The sequence below is a fragment of the Pithys albifrons genome, chromosome 12, assembly GCF_047495875.1.
Source record: "Pithys albifrons albifrons isolate INPA30051 chromosome 12, PitAlb_v1, whole genome shotgun sequence".
Taxonomy (NCBI): domain Eukaryota; kingdom Metazoa; phylum Chordata; class Aves; order Passeriformes; family Thamnophilidae; genus Pithys; species Pithys albifrons.
The window spans coordinates 10,897,906-10,917,549 of record NC_092469.1 but is presented as its reverse complement, the minus strand read 5'-3'; the positions used below and the strand labels follow the sequence as shown (position 1 = coordinate 10,917,549).

The 19,644-nt window shown below is 34.4% G+C and overlaps 1 protein-coding gene across 16 annotated transcripts in view; it reads left to right on the top strand.

Moving 5' to 3' along the window:
* Positions 1-19,644, top strand: part of RPGRIP1L (RPGRIP1 like) — a 53,998-nt gene that overhangs the window by 15,945 nt on the left and 18,409 nt on the right. For 6 of the 16 annotated variants that reach the window (XR_011698868.1, XR_011698869.1, XR_011698865.1 and 3 more), the window contains 7 exons: positions 955-1,075; positions 4,722-4,868; positions 6,028-6,095; positions 6,991-7,033; positions 9,868-10,007; positions 13,518-13,683; positions 14,791-17,697. Coding sequence is in view for 7 of the 16 variants with exons in the window: in XM_071567371.1 (XP_071423472.1) it covers positions 1,043-1,075; positions 6,028-6,095; positions 9,868-10,007; positions 13,518-13,525 (249 nt within the window). In the remaining 9 variants the exon portion in view is untranslated. Of the gene's footprint in view, positions 1-954; positions 1,076-4,721; positions 4,904-6,027; positions 6,096-6,990; positions 7,034-9,867; positions 10,008-13,517; positions 13,684-14,790; positions 19,024-19,644 lie in introns of all 16 variants that reach the window. The other 10 variants (XM_071567370.1, XM_071567368.1, XR_011698864.1 and 7 more) reach the window with 9 other exon arrangements.

Below are 19,644 nucleotides of genomic sequence, written 5' to 3'. Positions count from 1 at the left end.
AGATCTCAGATTTGTGAGTGTGTTTATCTTCTGCGTAAGGACAATTAACTGGGCAATGCCAAAACACAATAGCATTTGATATTTTAAAGACTAAAAAAGGAAGTATTTCACGTACTCAGCTGGTTTACAGATGTGTGAGCTTTGTAGTTCATTCTCTTGCTCCAGCGTGGCATTGTGACAATTCGTCCAATATGTCTCAAATAGATAAATATTGAAAGAGAAATTACCTTTTCAAATGTTAAAGATTTATTCCAATTTTATAATATTTATATTAATACAGATAAGAATGAGTTTGTCTTCCCATACTTGAAGAAACTGTGAAAATAATGGGGTTTAGCTGCACTGTTTGAAGTAAGGGGAAACATCTAAATATTTCTTTGAATTTTGAATTATTTTCAACATCCTTTCTATTAAACAGTACGTTTTCAAATCTTACCATTGTAATCTTAGAATTGTTAGAATATCTACATGGATATTAAGTGATTTTCATGTAGTTCAGATAAAACTGTGGTTTGTTTGAGTACCAGACCTAAGGTGTTACAGTATAAATTGCTAAGTCATTTTTTCTTAAGCAATATGTGATAGGTTTAAACTCCTTGAGGAAACTCCATAAAATGGTATGCTACTGCACCAGATACTTCAGAAAATGGGAAAGTGAATGAAAAACAAATAATCTGTTAAGGTATAGGGTTGTTTTCTTTTCCTGTCATAGTTTTATGCAATAGTCAAAGATGTCGATGTATTGATTGAAGCTGCTGTGTCATCATGTTAATTTACATAAATTTTGTATTGTGGATTAGAGAACAAGAAATTAATTTGGGTGTTACACACTAAATCGTCTCCCTGATGTGTTGTAGAAAGCTGATTTGCAAAAGATTTCAACTTTTTAAAACAAAAATAATGTGATTAGTTTTGTATTTTTAAACTCATGATGCATTTCTTTTTAATTTTGAGGGTTACACAGCCAGGACAATGTGGAACTGATCAAGGTCCATAAACAGCTGGTTGAGAAAAGCAGTGCTCTTTCAGCAATGGGAGGAAAATGTCTCCAGCTTCAAGAGATAATTGCAATTTGGTCAGTACATTCCTGTACTCTCATCACATAAGCCTGCATAAATAGAAAAGAAATATGCACAGTCCTTGATTTTGAGTCAATCCTGAGTACATGAAAATGAACCACATACTACATTTCTCTCAAGTTACTCCAAATAGAGTAAAGATTTTTAGTCTTAAAATGTTAGTTATTTTTCAGAAGCGTCTAGCAGGTCTTAATGATTTGATCTTAAAGTCATCCAAGGCAGATTGTGAGGAATTAATTGAGCTGTCTGGCTATTGAAAGAGACTCCTGTGATCTAAAGAGGGGACTTCGACTTAAATGTGCTGACCCCCTCACTGTATCAGTCTTTGATAAAGTTGGGGAGGTTTGGTTCTTTCATTCTGACATTGGGATTTGACTTGTGTTCATATGTTCATGGAAATTATTTAGAGGGCTACTCTAAGTAATAGTTTTCTTTATAAAAAGAGCATTTTATGAAAATATCACCAGAACATGCAATTGCATAGTAGATTCTGTATAGGTTTTAGCTGTACAACTCTTATCTCCTTTTTCCCATATGTATTTGGAGAACAGCATGTACATACTAGTAGAAAGGCAATAGCTTGGAAATGGAAGAGTTCCTGTAAGTAGGAATCTTAACTGCAGTAGAGCTTTAGAAAGTATTCTAGCCTTATGAGGTGTAAGCACTAGATATCCTTGTAACCTCTTACTGTTGCCTGCTTGTTGTTCTTTTAGCATGCTAGACAGCGCTTGTGACATTAGATTTTTATTCAGTTCCTTTTTATTCTGTGTTGTTCTGTTCCAATATTTTACTTTGCTTTGCCTTCCTCCCCTTCCTTAGTTTAATACCTCTATCCTCTCTGCCAAAGCAGCTCTTCTGGTAGTAGCTCAAATCTAATTTTTCATAGGGTGAGCTATGTAGAGTGTAGATTCCAGGGGAGACAGGTTTCACATGGCTTTTTGTGTTCTTAAATAGAAAGCGATAAGTGAACTGTTCCATTTTAAATCGTGTGCCACTTTTTGGTAATTTACAACAAACATCAAGTGCTTGTGCCTCTTCCTTGGCAGCAGCTGAGTGGAAACATATGCCTAGGATTCAAGCTGGTATTTGAAGACATTGTTTCTAATGTTCACAGTGAAAGGTGCATTTTTGAGAACGATGAGGGAGTTTTCTGTCCCTTTTTTTTTTTTCTAAAAGAGAATGGATACAATGGTTTTCCCATTTCCAAACATTGGAATGTTGAAATCTGTCTGCTAAATGTGAGTAACTGTAAAATCCAAAATTCTTGGCATGTAACATACTTATCAACACAGTAGGTTTTTTGGTATTTATCTTGATTTTATTATATATTGAGTTCCTTATCCTTTACTTTTGGTTTCTACCAGCTGAAACCCATGTAATTTGTCCATGTTCATCTTTGCACTTGAGTCAACCTAAAATGTGAAACCACAGAATGGTAGGAGCCTGTAGTCCTGCTCCATCTAATGATATTGCTACCAAATATTTACTGGGGAGTTTTGTTCCTCTAAAATTTTAATGTAGGCAGTTAAAAGAAGAAATTATGCAATCTGCTTAGCAGAACCAGGAACCCTGACACTGTTAGGAGTATACATTTTGTGCCATTGGTATATTTATTTGCTTTAATTACAGACTGAGTTTGTAGGTATTCATGATTTATAATGTGAAATATGCTAATCTGTGGAACTACAAGTTGAAATACTATAAAAAGTCAATTCCTTTAAATGATTGGTACAAGAGTCTCACAACTGCAACAGAGACCAGTTGATACTCACTCATGCAATATTTCTAGAAGCTATACATCCATTTTCTTTAAATGAGTTATTTCTAACTGACAATAATATCACGATATGTTTCCCAAAGAAACAAAATTCCAGTCTAGAAACATTAAACTAAAATCATCCTTCCAATTGTTGTCATGACCTGAGTTTTGGGCTACTCAAGGGACAGCAGAATAGAAAATAATTTGGGTATGATGGGAAAATTGTTGACAGAATACTCAGATATAGAAGAACATCCAGGTAAAAAATGCATTTTGGAAAAATATAAAAATAATGAAGTAAAGTCATGGTCCCATTAAAGTTAATGAGAAATACTAATCCAGAATGGTCAGGAGAGTAGCAGAGACACTGAAGGAATAGAATGAAGTGGGATCGAGGAGATTTTTCAGGAGAATGTTTTCAGTGTTTTTAATGAGATTGTTCAAAAGAACAAATATGATTGTTGGATTTGTCTTCAGCTCTTTTGGAAATTGAGGAAAGAGATGAGGATGGAATGGCCTATGAAAGGCAGCTTTGCCAAGGTGGTTAATTTTGTCATTTGGTTTATTTTCTATATTGTGGTTGAAGTGACATGAGTTACTGACACTGAAGAGAACTTCAGGAAAAAAGTGAAGCCGAGAGATGGGAAAGAAAAGATGAGTTCACTTAGTTGGAAGTGTTACAAATTTTAAGGATTCTGATTTTGGTAAGAATGGAAAAGATATGGAGACATGAAAAGACTGTAAAAATTATTTTTAAGGTGTAATTTTTTGATGTTATTGCAATAGAATTCACAGATACAGGACAGAGGAAGAAGAGCACTGAAGAAAGATTGTTAAAAATTGATAAGCAATATACACCATTAACTCTCTGAGATAAGACTGACTGCTAATATTGTTTATTCTTCACAATATTTTTCTTACTCAGAAATGAGATATGAAAGGTTGAAGGTCAAGTTGATAATTGGTTTTTAATGGAGTTTTTGTTTGTTTATTGTATCCTCAGACTGCAAGTGAACCTAAACCATCTGTACAGGATTCAACTTCAACTTTGCCATTTAACTACTTTGCAGGACTATTACATGGAGAAAATGAAGCTGATTTTTTTCTGTGTACAATCATTTAACATTATCTATACTCACATATATTTGGCATAGATTTTCATACAATCATTTTATAAACAGAAGATTGGCTTGTGGGCTGCTTGGTCTCAAGTCATGTTTTTAATGTGATTTACATTGAAATTCTTAATGAATAAAGCCTTAAAGCATTGTGGGATGTGGGCACTATAATATCAGCTAATATTCTGTAAATAGGGACTCTATCAACATCCTCCATTTAATATTAACATTGGTTAAATGTGCCTCCTTATAATCCATTGAAGTAAATGAAAACGTGAAAAAAATCAGAAGTCCCTTGTTAAAGTACTGCTGGTAGAGAAATGAGTGTATTAGGACTATGAAACAATTACATGTCTACAATTAAGGGTTAACAGAGCTGTGGCAGGCTCTGTGATTAGCATAACTGTGGTCAACATTCATTTTTGCTTGCTACTGCAGTGTTTTTTGGTCAGCATGTCTAACCACTGTAACCACAGCAAAATCTTTTAATTGCTTAACAGATGTATTTCTTGGTTGTTTTCATCATGACTGAACTGAGGGTTTAATGTTCATGAGAGCACCAAGAATGCCACCTTCTCCTGGCCATGTGGACGGAAAGTTGCTTTCAATTACTTGGATCAAGAGTGTCTCCTGTTGACCACATTGAGAATATGTATTTAATACTTCCATGAGAGACCGCTGTTGGAATATGCAGGGTGTTGCAACATTCTACTAGGTGTTATTTAATTTATTTTTTTCTGAATATTCCTTCCTTCCTTTTTATAGACCCTAAACAACCTGAAGACCAACCATGATGTATTATTAGCAAAAGGTGATGAACTCAATGTACAGCTTAAAGAGGAGCTGCTAAAGTGCCTCCATGTTCAAAAAGAATTGCAATGAATAACTATTTCAAACAGAAGGATGGAAGAAGTGAGTCCGTGGTCACGAGCCAGAATCTGCTTTAGGTAGTGCATATAGAGTAGGGAAAAGTAAATGTTGGGATACGTTTTAGTTGTGGAGATGTGAAGAGACATTTCAAACACATTTAGAAGATGGACCTGATAATATGTATACTTTTCTCCCATTCAAAAGAAAACCTATGGCTGCTGCTTGCATTTCTTAGAATTGTGAACCACACGGTCCCTGTGCCGCATAACCACTGCATTGGTGTTTGGACAATATTTGAGGATTTCATGTCAGTTCTGATAATAAACAAGTGGTTTGTTAATTGAAAAAATCATAATACTTGTTTTATTGATGACATTGCTAGTTTTTTAGTATTCTTTCAACCTGATTTAATTACAGAACAGTGTAATGTTACATCTTACTCAGCAGTTCCAATCAGTCACTTCTATTTCTTTGTTTAGTGACTTTCAGAGACTTGTGTCACCACTAGTCATCCAGATACAGGGGTAAAAATCAAGTGGTTTATTCGTCATTTTCTTCAATGTATAAGGAGTAAGAGTGTACAAACTTACTTGTTTTTCTCTTACATTTTATAACAACTTAAATTTAGTTTTACCACCTAGTTTACCTATTTTAAATGTATTTTACATGAACCAGTTTTACTAAGGTTATCTCATAGACATTTCTTCCAAACCTTTAAACTGCTGTAATACATGGAGGGTATATCTTCTGACTGTAAGTACCTCATATCTCGAAAACCATATCCTGCTTTTGTGAGTGTTTAAAAGCAAGGGCACATTGTTTCTACAATTTCAATAAAAATATTTACTATACATAAGCCATACAGTAGTTAATACTAATATTCACTTACCAAAATGGACATTTAAAAATGTAATGCTTGAGATTTTTATATTATTTTTCATAAGACAGAATGTGATTAGATACTGTTGTTCATCTGCAAGATTGTAGTCTCAGCTTCATATAAATAACATGAAAAAGACTGGGCCAAATGGAAATCCATGTGGTGAAAAAATGTTATTTTGAAGCTTCTAAGAGAATGTTGTATAAAAAAACCAAGTAATAGCCTGACATTGCCTAGTATTTGTTTACAATTTGTCTTCTCACATTCATTATAATTTCCTTTTGTCCTGTGCATTGCTTGAAAATTCCTTCTTTATTTTAGTTACAGGAAAGTATAAATGATCTAGAAAAAGAGAATGAACTCTTGAAAACCTATAAGCTCCATATCAGGTAAGTTAGAGTTTCTGAATATGGAAAATTTGATTCCTGTCCTGTTTCAGTGGTCTTCTACACTGTATGCTGGTATGTGCATGTGCATATTGCGTGTACACATGTGTAAATATGTTCATGCTGCAGTTCATCATGTCAGTAAATGTATATGGAAACTTTCATCATGCTCTGCTGTATTTCACCTGTTCTGTTGAAACAGACCAGTTTCCATACTAGTTCTAGTACTCATTAAATAGTAGATTACTTCTTAAAAAAATGTAATTTAAATAAGTAGCAGTCACTCTATTTTGAACATAAATTCAAAAAGTTCTTATTTGAATTTCTAGTAATTTTGTACGGTTGTTGTTGGAAGAATAATACATCTAGGTGGGTATATATTCCTTTGAGTTTGTGGAGTTTATTGAATAAAAGTGCTGTTTGAACTTTAAGTTCTTCCAGCACTTGTCAGTGAAGTCTGATATTTGACAGCTTCTCTAGTGTTTATTTTTGTGGGGTGGTTGGTTATTTTGGTAATAGCTATCATTTCACTTCTACTGATTCTGCTTGCAATTTTTGTGTAGGCTTATGTGAGTTTTTACAAAGGTTCCTATACCTAATGAGATGTATGAATTTTACCTGTGGTGTTTAAATGAAAATGAAATTACATCGTTAAGATATGATTCACAAATTCTCTGGTACTGAAAAGAAGTAATTATAGTCAATTGCCACAAGCATATGCAAGGACAGAATGACCTTCAAATAAACTTTTCCTTTATTGTGAACCTGTGTTGTCTTTTACTCTGAAGAGGGTTAGAAAATTAGACATGTCCTAGAGCTAATGATTGTAGAAAGTAGGAAAAATGCTTGATTTGATGTCTTTTCTCATATAGAAATTATTTGTTTTCTTAAACTTTAGATTGCCGGTTGCCTGTCAAAAAATACCAATGACTAAGCATTATGTGATATTAAATGTTGTTTACAGTATTATTATAATATTTGTCACACTTTTTGTAGGGTTTACGGTGAAATTAAAAATTCTAGTAGGAAAAAACTGAGTACAAAGCTTGATCATGTTATAAATATTTCAGATTGTTATTTTTTCTCCTCTATCATTATGCAGGGCAATAATTCTTACTAAGAAATGAACTTGCAATCTTTGCTTGAAATTTTCTGTTCTACTTAAATCCTATTGGGACAACTTAAAAAGATTTTTAACTAGATATATTTAAATATGCTTCTGTTATAACACAGTAATCTATAATATAGCTTTTCTTATACTAAATTGATCTGTCTTTTCATATGCTCCCATTTAAACATTGATTCATGTTTCAGGTAACAATAAATTGGAAAGAGAAATGGATCGTTTCATTATAACCACCATTTAATGATCAGCTTTTTTAGTTGCCCATTTGAACAGTGCAATTTTACTACAGCTTAGCCATTGCTGGCAGTGGATAGGCAGTGTCTGCAGTTGCCAGATAATTAATAATTATTTTATATTCATTTTTTAATGGAGGACGAGATGCATGAACGCATTCTTTGCTGTTATTTTTAGGAAGTTTTTTTGATGTTGATGGTAATTTTGCCAGACTGCAGAACTGGATATGAAAATTTTGCAAAGAACAAGTATGAATTTGTCAGTTGACTCTTATTATTTAGTCAGTATCCAAGAAAACAATTCGTTTGGATAAAAGGTTTGGAGGAATTGTTTTCATATGACCTTGTAATGCAAATCTAGCAATGCTTAAACTCCCTCCAAAGGAAATGGTGCCAGATGTGGTTGACCATTATAGTTACACAGATGGCTCCAACTCCAATGAAATACAGTAAATATAAAAGAAATTCCACATAAATTTAAGTAAAAGTAATCTTAAAATTCAAAGGAAGAAAGTGACACGAGGACTCAATTCAAACTGACATAAACATTAGCATTATTTAGGCTCAGATAAAACCTGTGCTCTAAAATGTTCTTCGTTTAAACGTCTAAATTCTGAACTATCAACATTGTAATTCTTAAAAGATTTTTCTGCTATGGTCTTTTGATAAACTGAAATCCATAGCTACATCTTTATGTGAAGCAATTGTACCTAAAGTTAATGAATGCACAACTAGGTATTGTGGTCATTAAGACCTGAAAACATTTTTAAAAGTGTGAAAACTGATGGTATTTTTTTTAATGAGATTTGTGCTTTACTTATGCGTGCCAATCAAACTTCAAGAACTGGACAACACACTATACATCTTTGATACTTATGCAGTACTGTGGAGTGATACTGGGTTCAGTGGATTATATTCCCCACATATTAACTTCAAAATCATGGGAGAGTGAAGCATGCATTACTGCAGGACTTAGGAAGCATGGCCTAAGTTCATGCATGCTGTGAAAACACTTAGTCACACTGTAAGATGCTCTGTGCCCAGACCTGTGTAAATAGGTTAGATACAGTATGAGAAAAAGACAAAGTACAGTGAAATAGAACTGGTTTTATGATAAATATAAATCAGGGATATAAACCCTTGCCATATACTTTAGAGCCTGCAATTCTTGCTATAGTATCTTTTTCTTTAAGCTTTCATTCTTCAGATATATTAGACAGACGTGCAATTACAGGTACTCAGAACTCTTTCAGTCAGCATGGAGAGTCTGCGACCCTGTTTGGGCTGCCCCTGCTGCAACATTTCATTGTGCTCTCTTGTTCTGTGGTCAAGTCTCGTTACATAGATCTCTGGGAAAGAGAGGTTGATAATTGCATAGATGTCAGAAGATTTTAAATGCATTTATATGTGTAAAATACAATGTTTGTAAACTGATGAGCTTCACCAAAGTGAAGCATTGAGAAACTGACTCCTTTTTTTAAAGAAACCTACAATTTCCGATTTTTCACAGAATGCAAAAGTGAATAGGCTGGTTTGTGCTTGGTTAGGATGGACATTTTTCTAGTAAATAAAAATGCAAGTATTGAAGAATAATAATATTAAGACCATAGCACTCACTGTCTAATTTATATGAAAGCTCTTTGCATTGCTTTGTCTTTTGCCTACTGGGAATTATACTGCAAATTATATAATGTACTTAATTTTGTTTCAATCTGAGTTACACATTTTGTTGTGACTTCAGCAGTTCTAATTCTGTGACCCTGCAATCCTTATTGCACATAGATTGGTAGTTTGCAAGTAAATAATGTGTTACAGGCAAAATAGTTATTCTATTTTCTTTGCCTGTCTCTGTTTTTTATTTCTTAAAGTAGGAGAAAGATTATTTTAAATGTGCTTCTTAATCAGTATCAGAATTGTTGTTTTACAGTATGAGAAAACTGTTGTCACTTTGTGGTCAACATTTCTTTGAACAGGCAACTGACTTTAGACTCTGCATGTTTCACAGATTTAAAAGAAATCAGGTGGATGATCCCAGTTCTCTACATTAAGAGGTTTTGTATGTGGAAAGAATGGTTTTGTTACTTGTCAGTTGCTGAGGTTTGGAGTTGTGGATCACTCTGGGATATGCATCTGAATTCCTTTTCTAGTCCCACAAATGTTGCATGCTGCCAACTTTTTGACTTTGGAGCTCTAAATTAAGGCCAGTTCCTTTGCTCATCCCACAAACTCTTTCATGTTTTTTAACCGCAGCCTGAGAAAGGCGCCTTGGTTTCAACAGCAGCAGACCAGCATGTGTTTACTTAATTCCTAAGACATGATGACAGTGGTCTCTGCGCCACTAAGAGCTTTTTTCTTTATTATTTTTTGTTGAAGCTGATTTCTGAAAGTTTTTCACATGCCATATGTTTTATTGCAGTGTCTTCTGTATGACCCATGAACAGCAATGGAAATCAAAGGAGCAACAACTGAAACTGCAAATTGCTGAACTAGAGATGGCTATCAAATCTGATTTAGCAGACAAAAATGAAATCCTTGACAAGATCAAAGTAGAAAGAGGTATATTTCTGAAAAAAAATATTTTCTCAAGACTTGAGGTCATACCTATGATGGTCTTCAGGAATATTGCCCAGAGAAGTGTAGTTTCTGTTGTTGGTGATTTCAAAGCTGCCTTTTATGTGGACATTTGTCCAATATAATAAAGTTATAACCAGCTGTTAAGTACAAAAATTGACCCAATACAGATTACATGCTGAATGAGGTTCATAAAATTTCAGCTGCATTTATTCACCATCTCTTGGGTTAATATTTACTCTTTATTCAGTATTTCTTCTCCATATTGAAAGCTCTTATGGAAAAGAGGCCCATCTGAGTCTCTGTCAAATTATAAACCACTCTGCTATTTACTGTACAAAGTTACATGAAGCCCATTCTAGCCTTGGCCATGATTTAATTGTTTTTCAACTTTATTAATTCAGAAATTTTTAATATTTTCACTGTATATTTATATATTTTTATTTACAACAATATAAATGTACATACAGTAATGTAGTCTTCCTCTAATCTACTGAACAGATTATTTCATAAATGTTTGTCTCACGCTGTAGGACAACTTCGTAGAGAATACTCAAGACCTTGCAATCTTTTCTCTTTCTACCTCAACACTGTGATATACTGTGCCAGTATAAAGTTTACAAAAGAAGAGCTCAGGCAGGAAGTAAACTGAAGTGTTTTTAGAGTTGGTTCTTCAATTGTGTGTTTTTAAAAAGTGTATTTCTGTGAACAGTCTAATGGAATGAAGTGGGCCAACTCGTGAATAATTCTTATTATGATTACAGCTTGAGTTCATCATGTACTTACCATTAAGATTCTGAGTAGCTCTGCTGACTTCTAATACCAGATTAAATATTTAAAAATATTATTTGACCACAGCAAGTGTTTGCAAAATTGGCCTTAAATGCTACTAAAATATATAAAGGTGCCTTTAGCTACATTAATAGGAAGCTATGGTATATTGACAGTTGCTACTGACAACTTGACTATGCAAAGCCAGCTTTAAAGTGATATTAAGAGCATGAAAATATCCTAGGCCATACTATTATTGGTTAAGCTGAATGTGGAAAAATCAGGCAATACATTCCATCTTCTATCCCTCCTATGGGCATTATGTTTAAGTGGCAACTCTTTCCCTTCCCTACATTGGCACTTAATAACTTCTTGTACTAACTAAATTAGGGGAAGCAAGCTAAGCAGCAGCCAACATGCAGCACCAACCCCAATCCAAGTGTGATTCAATCAGTGGCTACTATTATAAGTTGAAAAAAGTAGAGATTTTGGGTAGATTCTGATGGAAAATAATGTAGCTATATGGGGAAACTGAGAGACAGGACCCTCCTGTCACTTCTGTTCTCTAAAGGCTATTGCAGAAGTATTCACAGAGTGAAAGGATAGTTTGGATTGGAAGGGACCACAGTGGAATAATCTGGTCCAAACTCCCAGCTCAGGCAGGATCATCCCAGAGCACATGGCACAGGATTGTGTCTATAGACAGTTTTGGAATCTCTCCAGTGTGGGAGGCTCCACAGCCTCTCTGGGCAGTTTCAGTGCACGGTCACCCACACACTATAGGATCATAGCGTATCCTGAGCTGGAAGGGACCCATAGGGATCATCAAAGGGACCCATGAGGGTCATTGAGTCCAACTCCTGGCCCAGTTCAGTACACCCCAAGAGTCACACCCTGTGCCGGAGAGCATTGTCCAAATGCTTCTTGAACTCAGTCAGGCTTGATGCTGTGACCACTTCCCTGCGGAGTCTTGTTCCAGTGCATAGCCACGCTCCGGGTGAAAAACCTTTTCCTAAAACCCTTCCCTGACACAGCTTCAGGCCATTCCCTCAGGCCTGTCACTGGTCACAAGAGTGAAGAGATCAAGTCCTGGCCCTCCTCTTCCTCTCACAAGAAAGTTGTAGAAAGCTATGAGGTCTCCCCTCAGTCTCCTTTTCTCCAGGCTGAACAGCCCTCCTGGCCGCCAGGGCACTGGTGACTCACATTCAACTTACCATTGACCAGGACCTCCTGGTCCCTTTCTGCAGTGCTGCTTTCCAGCCCCTCATTTCACAGGCTTCAAATGGGTCCTCTGGCATGATTATTTCCTTATGTGTTTGGATGTTTATTTTGCCCTCCCTCTATAGCTTCCCATTACATAACAGGGGGAGATGATGAAGAAATGGGTAACTTTGGAATATAGTTAACATGTATTGGAAACAAGTGATTTGGCCAATTAAAGAAATTTTGTCAAAGGTATTGGCAAAAGAAGGGTTTAATATGAATTTGTGAAAATATGCCTGAGTGCAATGAGGCTCACTCTATTACTTACTACAGAGGTCAAAGCATACAAGAAAAGTAAAATTAGAAGCAATTTGGAATGTTTTACACTGAAGCCAGGAATGAAAAGGAGGGTAAGGGTGCCAAAGTACGGATGGAAAAATAAGGATGTAAAAAAAATTAGCAGCAATTAATCATTGAGTATTTTAACATTTACAAAGCTATTTCTTAGGGCTCACTACTTATATAGCCATGACTTAACTATAGATTTGAGATAGTTGCATTCATACCTTAATCAATTCACACACACACAGATAAAATGATGTGTGCACCTATTTCTATGTGTGTACAAGTACCTATCAACCAAAAACGTACCTACCACGGGCTCAGTGAATTAATCACATCAAATCCCTTTGTTTTTCCTAATAAGCAAGGGTTGCTTCCTGAGGAATGTGAAGATGGGGTAGGGTATCAGCCCAGGCCTGGCCATCAGTGGTGGCCCTTTAAGTATCTCTGATTTGAGGGTTTATGATCCCTGAGAGGCATTCCACACAGGGGGAGGTGCAGGGACAGCCACTGTGGTCCAGCGGAGCTCAGTGGACCTCACTTTTACAGGATTTAAGATGGCTGACTTCACTCATCAGTAAGTTTCCATCCTGGACATAGCCCTGTAATGTACCCATTGATATTATTGTGTGTAATTGAACTCAGAAAGATAGAAAGGAGTAAGTTATGCACTAAAGGTATTTTACCTTAGATAACATGTTTGTACTGTGTAGCAAGGCTGATGCTTTTTTAGATGATATTAGTTTGCTTTTGAAACAGAAAATACTGTATAATTTAAGTTATAAAATTGCCAACTGAATGAGGTGATGGTGGGGTGGAGTGGGTCTTTTTTTGTTTTGCTTTTTAACTGAGTCTTGTAGAACTGAAAGAGCTGAAATATAAATGAATCTGGAAATCTAAGAGGCTGTATATATGTTGACAGGTACCAAATGATTATAATAGTTGTGTTTTCACAAATACACATCATTAGAGAATTTCTTTTTACTGTATCAATTATTTGTTACTGCAGTTGACAACTTCTCATTGTTTCCTGTGCCGCATAAACAATACCATAGTTTAAAGTCTATGTATAATGAATGCGGGCCATAACTCTTCAAGTTCTGAGCTTCAGTAACTTTTACTATTCAAGAGGTGTTACAAAGACTGTAATTTTATCTTTTTATGTGGCATGTGGTACAGGAGGTTAAACAAGAAAGGCTAGCAGATGATAAGGTGAAGGAGATGGCTGAAGAAATTCAACAGGAGAAAGAAGAGCTCTCACATCTGTCAGAGGAGCAGTTAGCTGACCAAACATCAATTACTTCTGGAGATGAGACAAAAATAACTGAAGAATTGGAACCAGAAGGTAGAATTCATTTTTTATGAATAAGTAACTGTATTTTCTTAATAAATCTATGTCTCTTTCCATTTTCTTAAGCATTTCTAACTAGCAGTGGGAGCTGCCTCATTATGAGAAGCTTCATGACAGAAATTATATTCTGGTGTACTTTATAGCTGAAGCTGGGTGGTGGATATGGTGGTGTTATTCTCTTCCCAAATGGAAACTGTATTGTAATTGAATGCAAAAATCTGGTATCTGACCTAGATTCATAAAATATTAAAGGAAACCTGGCTTCTATTTTAAATGTCTTTATATTCTCCCTTAGAACTATTCTGTTCTAAAGACTATTTTAATGAATATGCTCCTTTTGTCTGCAGATAACAGCCAATGCTGATATCAGAAATCCTTTCAGGCAGTGAGAGGGGTAGCATGTCTTATCATATTTGTGACATAAAGTTGTTAGAGGCAGATTTATTTAAAGATTATAAAAGCCAGGTCATCCTGTTCCACCTCTGAGCTTAAACTGTTTATTATTGAAATAAACCAAGTCCACAAAAGCAAGTAAAAGCACGAGCAGAATGCGAAAATTTTATGTTCATTTGTTTGCAGCTTCTGTATAAGAATTCTTTAGAAAAATTGGAAAAACATGATATTGAATCCCTGTTGTGCTTATATGTAATTTGCTTCAGAGAAAAAACCCTGAATGCTCTAAAAAATAATCCACCTGCATACAGAACTACTTTTTCATTTTAAAAGACAGATATGTTCTTCTTTACATGTGCATGGTATTAAACAGTCAGTGGAAGTCCACAAATTCAGGCCATGTTCTTCTGTAAAACTAACAGTTGTTCATACTTCAGCTCATCACAGGACTTAGATCATTCCAATCCTCAGCTTTCACCTGGGAAACACTACTGTTTTTTAAAACAGAAAAAAATAGACTTTAGGTTATGCAAAAGGTCATTGATTTTCAGTGTTGATCTTCTGCAAGAAAGACAAGATTTACCTGACATTTATCCTAAATTTATTAGAAAAGCAAATACATTGTTATCAGGTACCTCAGCAAGTCTCAGATGGACTGCAATACAGGGGGGTTTAACTACATTGATTCTTTTAATGTTTCTTTTTCAGATCAAGATGATAAACAAAATGAGGATCCTGTTGAATCAATAAAAACTGACAGCAGTGATGGTATTATTTCAAGTCCAGTATCCACGAATATTAAACAGCTGAGTCAGAGTGTTTATGGCAATTATTTGGCAAGATAGGAAAGTATTTTAAGCTTAATGTCCTCTAAGAGTAGCTTTGCCATATTTAACATCAGTTTTCTATAAAGTTGTACATGTACAGTATCCAATCACTTCAACTATACTTCTTTTTCTCTCATTAGTTGTGGACAAGTACACCAGTGATGTTTTCTTATACTTAAAACGAGCAACTAATCAGCATGAAGTTATATGTACAGAATAACACAGCATAATACAGATGGGGAAAATTTACTTTGAACAGTATTTCAGTAGGATAGTTCTCTAAAAAAATAAGGTATTCCATTCTTTTAGATATAACACTGACTGAACAATCTTAAAAAATATGAAACTAGTACTTAAAATTGATTATAGTACTTCCAACAGTTAATACTTTTCTGATCTGTCTTAGCCTTCTTTTAGAAGACTGGAGGTGTGCTGTTAGATCCTATCAGTCTTCACCGGTTTTACTGTTCTGCAGTGTGATATCCTAGAGGCAGTTTGATTTTTTCTTTTAAATGCTTTTTTCAAGGCATGAGACACCTTACAAAGCAACTAACAAGAAGCAATTCTCTGTATGAGAAATATTGCTCCTCTTTTATTAAGCTGTAGAAGGGATTTAGAAATGCTATCACCTATATATACTTCAGAAAGATACTGAAGGTACTTTTGAAGAAAGAATTGTATTGTTTATGTGCAAAATGCTAAAAAATTTTCATCTGTAATTCTGAGAACTAAAATGACTGCTACTCATCACCAGTAAGGCAAACTCTAATACACTTGTTCTATACTCTTCTAGTCTTCCTGTATTTATCACAATTATTTAAGAATACTTCTGAGAGGATTTTGTGTGTAGATTCATTTCAGGTTCATCAATTTCTGCCTCTCTTCATTGATCTCTTTCTCTAGTAACAAAATGCATTTTCACAAAGGGTAGATAAAACAGTAAAAACTATAAACTATTAAGACATCATGTTTTATACAAATTAGATTTTTAAAATGTGCCTTGATTTTATTTGAATTCTTAGGTTAATTATAGAATACAGCATGTCAAAATTGTTGTTGAATTTGTATTTTTTTAAGATTAAAAATCATTGCCTTTTATCTTTTGAGATAAATATCCTGCTGGTAATCAAACACTGTAAATAAGACTTGTGATTTTTAGAGATTGTTATGCTAATTATCCTATAAATCTGAGTTGTATGCCAAACTGTTTAAGCCATTTAAGATCATACTGGGGTTTTTTTGCATGTTGCAAATTAAGACAGTTCATGGTTATTTCTTAGATATGTTGATCATAAAGGGTATCTAACAGATTTTCCAGTACTTAGCTGTACCACTTGCTTCTTTCTCTTTTCTTCTTGTCTATGATGTATGATTAATCATAGATTACTTCATTTTGTTTCATTTCATTTACAACATTTATGAGCTTCACTTTGTCGGTATGAAATGCTTGTCCCCTTCTTTCCTTTCCAAAGTGGCATAATTAGTGTTAGCATCTTTTTTAACAGGCTACATAAAGTTTAGTGGCTGGATTAAATCAAGTCATTAACATAATGTGCTATACAATTTGCCCCTATCTCTTTTCGTTTCCAGTACATCAAAGTGCCACAGAGTGCCAGTGTAATTGGGCCTTGCTAGCTTGTCAGGTTCAGTCAGGCTGATGGCTGCTGCTTTTACTAAAAAGCTTCCAGGCATGATAATTAATAGAGAAAAGAAGTCTGAGAAATGTAAAAGTTTGGACAGTTCTCTATGAATATTTCATACATTTGAATAATCAGAAGTTAACATTATCAATTTGATGTATAATACATTGATTAAAAGCCTTGTTTCAGATCCTCAAAATAGACATCAAAACTGGGAATTTGCATTTTCTTTGGCATGGTCTTTATGTTTAAAAAAAAAAAGTCTTTTCCATCCCCTCCTCCCTTTCACCCCACATCTACAATGTGTCCTTACAGGAGATTATATAGCATTCAATTATTACAATAAAATTTACTGCTATCAGCTTCCAAGTTGTCTTAAATTGTGCCATAAGGTAATTCCTGGCAAAACCAATTTATTTGGGGGTGGTCCTGTTATTTTCTGTAGGTCTCATTTTTGTTGCAGATACCATGAGTCCATCTCTTGCTTTAATAGCAGTTTATTGATAACTGTCATTACCTGTACCTGTAAATAAAGATCTCAAGTTCTAATTGGTTTTGACATGAAAATCCCTCTTAAACACCATTAAAAAGCAGTACCAATTGCTTGTGGTTCTCCTGGTGAATGAAATATGTTTGTGGAAATGTGAGAAAATGTAAGGTATAAAACTTACACATAGCAAATCAATAGATGCTTATTTATTTTATTATGCTTTTTTTGTACAACTGCTTGACTAGTGTATTTCCTCCTATGTGATATCTGTACACATTTAAAAAAAGAAAATTATTTGTATGTTGTATTGCAATTTTTAAATTTTGGCTGACTTGATTTCTCTTTACACTTATTTTCTTTAGGACTTGAGGGCCTTTGGTGTCCTGCAGGGAGATTTTTGAATGTTCAGTGTTGGTTTGTGAATACCTAATTGGAATTTAGAGAACTAAAATTTTAGGGGTTTAGTATTACCCTGTGTTACCGAGTTGGCTTGATTCTATTCTGCCAGAAATACTAATCCTTTGTATTTTCCTTGTTTTGTCTAGAACTAATCTTAGTTGCTTTATACTTTTCTTTTACTAGAAACTGGGGAAGTAGAAGTGCTACATCACCATATTTAGTAAAACAAGAAATAATGAAAGAGAACCATCTTATCAAAGTAAGATAAAAGTAATTTATTAAAACTTTCTAGTCAGTACTTTCAAAGAGTACTAATGGGTCTAAGATTACAAAGGAGCATTTGACATTCTCCATCTTTAAGGTGATTATTTGCTGTTATGGTCACTATAGTCCAGTGAAAGAGAGGAAGTTTAAAGAATCCAGGCAATACCGAAATTGGCTTTTGCCACTGATAAAGTTTGAGATGACAGAAGTTTGAGTAGGGACTATGCTGAAATGATGGATTTACGTCTCTGTACCCCTTTGTCAGATATACTTTGAAGTTGTAATTGAAAGCATGTACTGCAAGTCATTCTTCTTGATGGAAGAAATGAAATAAGAGGGTAATACCAAAAAAACCCAAACACCAACTTTTAAAATGTCTCAAAACTACAGAATCTTAAGTCTTTAATTAACCCATTATTTTTTAGGTAACAAATAATGCTAATTAGTTAGAATATGGAATTAAGTAGAAACTCAGATTTAAAGCTGAATGAATAAGGCCACAGAAAAAGCATCAGCAGGAGTAGTTTTTAAGCCAGCTGATAGTTATTTTGTGGTGAGCAATATGAATGCTCCTCAGTTTCTTACTGGAGATACTGTTTATCAGAGCTTATGGACATGGAAGTTGGTTATGGTGACTTTACAAATAGGAGTATTTTTCTGACTGGAAGTCTAAAAATGAAAACAATAGGATTTGAAACCAAATTTTAATTTGGATTAGTTGTGTTATCTGTTTCACCAAGCATCATTTTTTCACACAGTGGGTATCGTGAGAATCAAATTCTGTTCATTTTTGAATGTCTATATGGTCCCCACACAATACTGTAATAACAAGGGGAGGACACATTGTCAAATATTAAATATTAAAACTCTAAATAAAAAGAACAGTTATATTAAAAATGTGCACTACATTTTTTTCAATAGAGATTCACTCTTACGAAATGAAAATGCTATACTGATTCTTCTACTTCCCATACTAAGAGGTGGGGTTTTTTCTAAAGGAATTAACTTTCAAATACAGATTTTTAAAATTTAATTTATTTTTTAAATCAAGGCAGAAGTCTGTGATCTACATCTAGAAAAAGATGTGCGCATATATATGTGTATATATATATATATATACACACACAAAAGAAGAAATCCTATTATATTTTTCTTGGTTTAGATTTTTACATAATGCTGCTACTTATTTCATCTTATTCCTATGACTTAAATGATGGTGTGTATTAATGTACAAAAAATGTACAGGATGCTTTTTTTCTCAACAAATTTTCTGTCTTTCATGCTTTTTTACTTAAGGATCATGCTTCTCTTTAAATGAAAGGTAATTTTAAGTTTAAACAATCATTAAATTACTTAACTGTGTGACCAGTTAGTACCTCTGTAGCTTTGGTAGAGTTGGTATTTGGTTTTTATTTTTTATGATGTTATAATCAAAGGGTAGTGATTCAACACTGAAAAGTCTTCTCTTTCGACACTGAAAAGGTCTGCAGTAGGGAGGGGTGTGGGTGTAGCTTGGTTCAGATAGAAACAATATTGCTTATGTAGCCTTCCTCACTTCCTGGGGAGAAAGTTATCTTCACACTTAATGACGTTTGTACCTCACCAATCAAACAGCTCCACATATATCTGTATTTTGTGTTTAGTGATCCCAAGAAACAGTTTATCTGTAAAAACTGCTAGCTGAGGCAGTGCCATAGGCAAAGTGAAAACCAAATCTTTAAAAACAATGCCACTTTAGGAGAAACACTGAACAATTTTATCTTTATTCTTCTGATTCAAGTGACCAAAAGTTCTACATGAGCAAAGTGCAAATGTGCCTTCCAGTGCATGTGTATGGTTGTCATGCTTATAGTGGGAAAGCTTCACTTCCCTCAAGAACTTTGTATTTTGTAAAATGTTTGATGTTTTGTACTGAATTAGAAATTGTCGTTTCTGAAAAAAA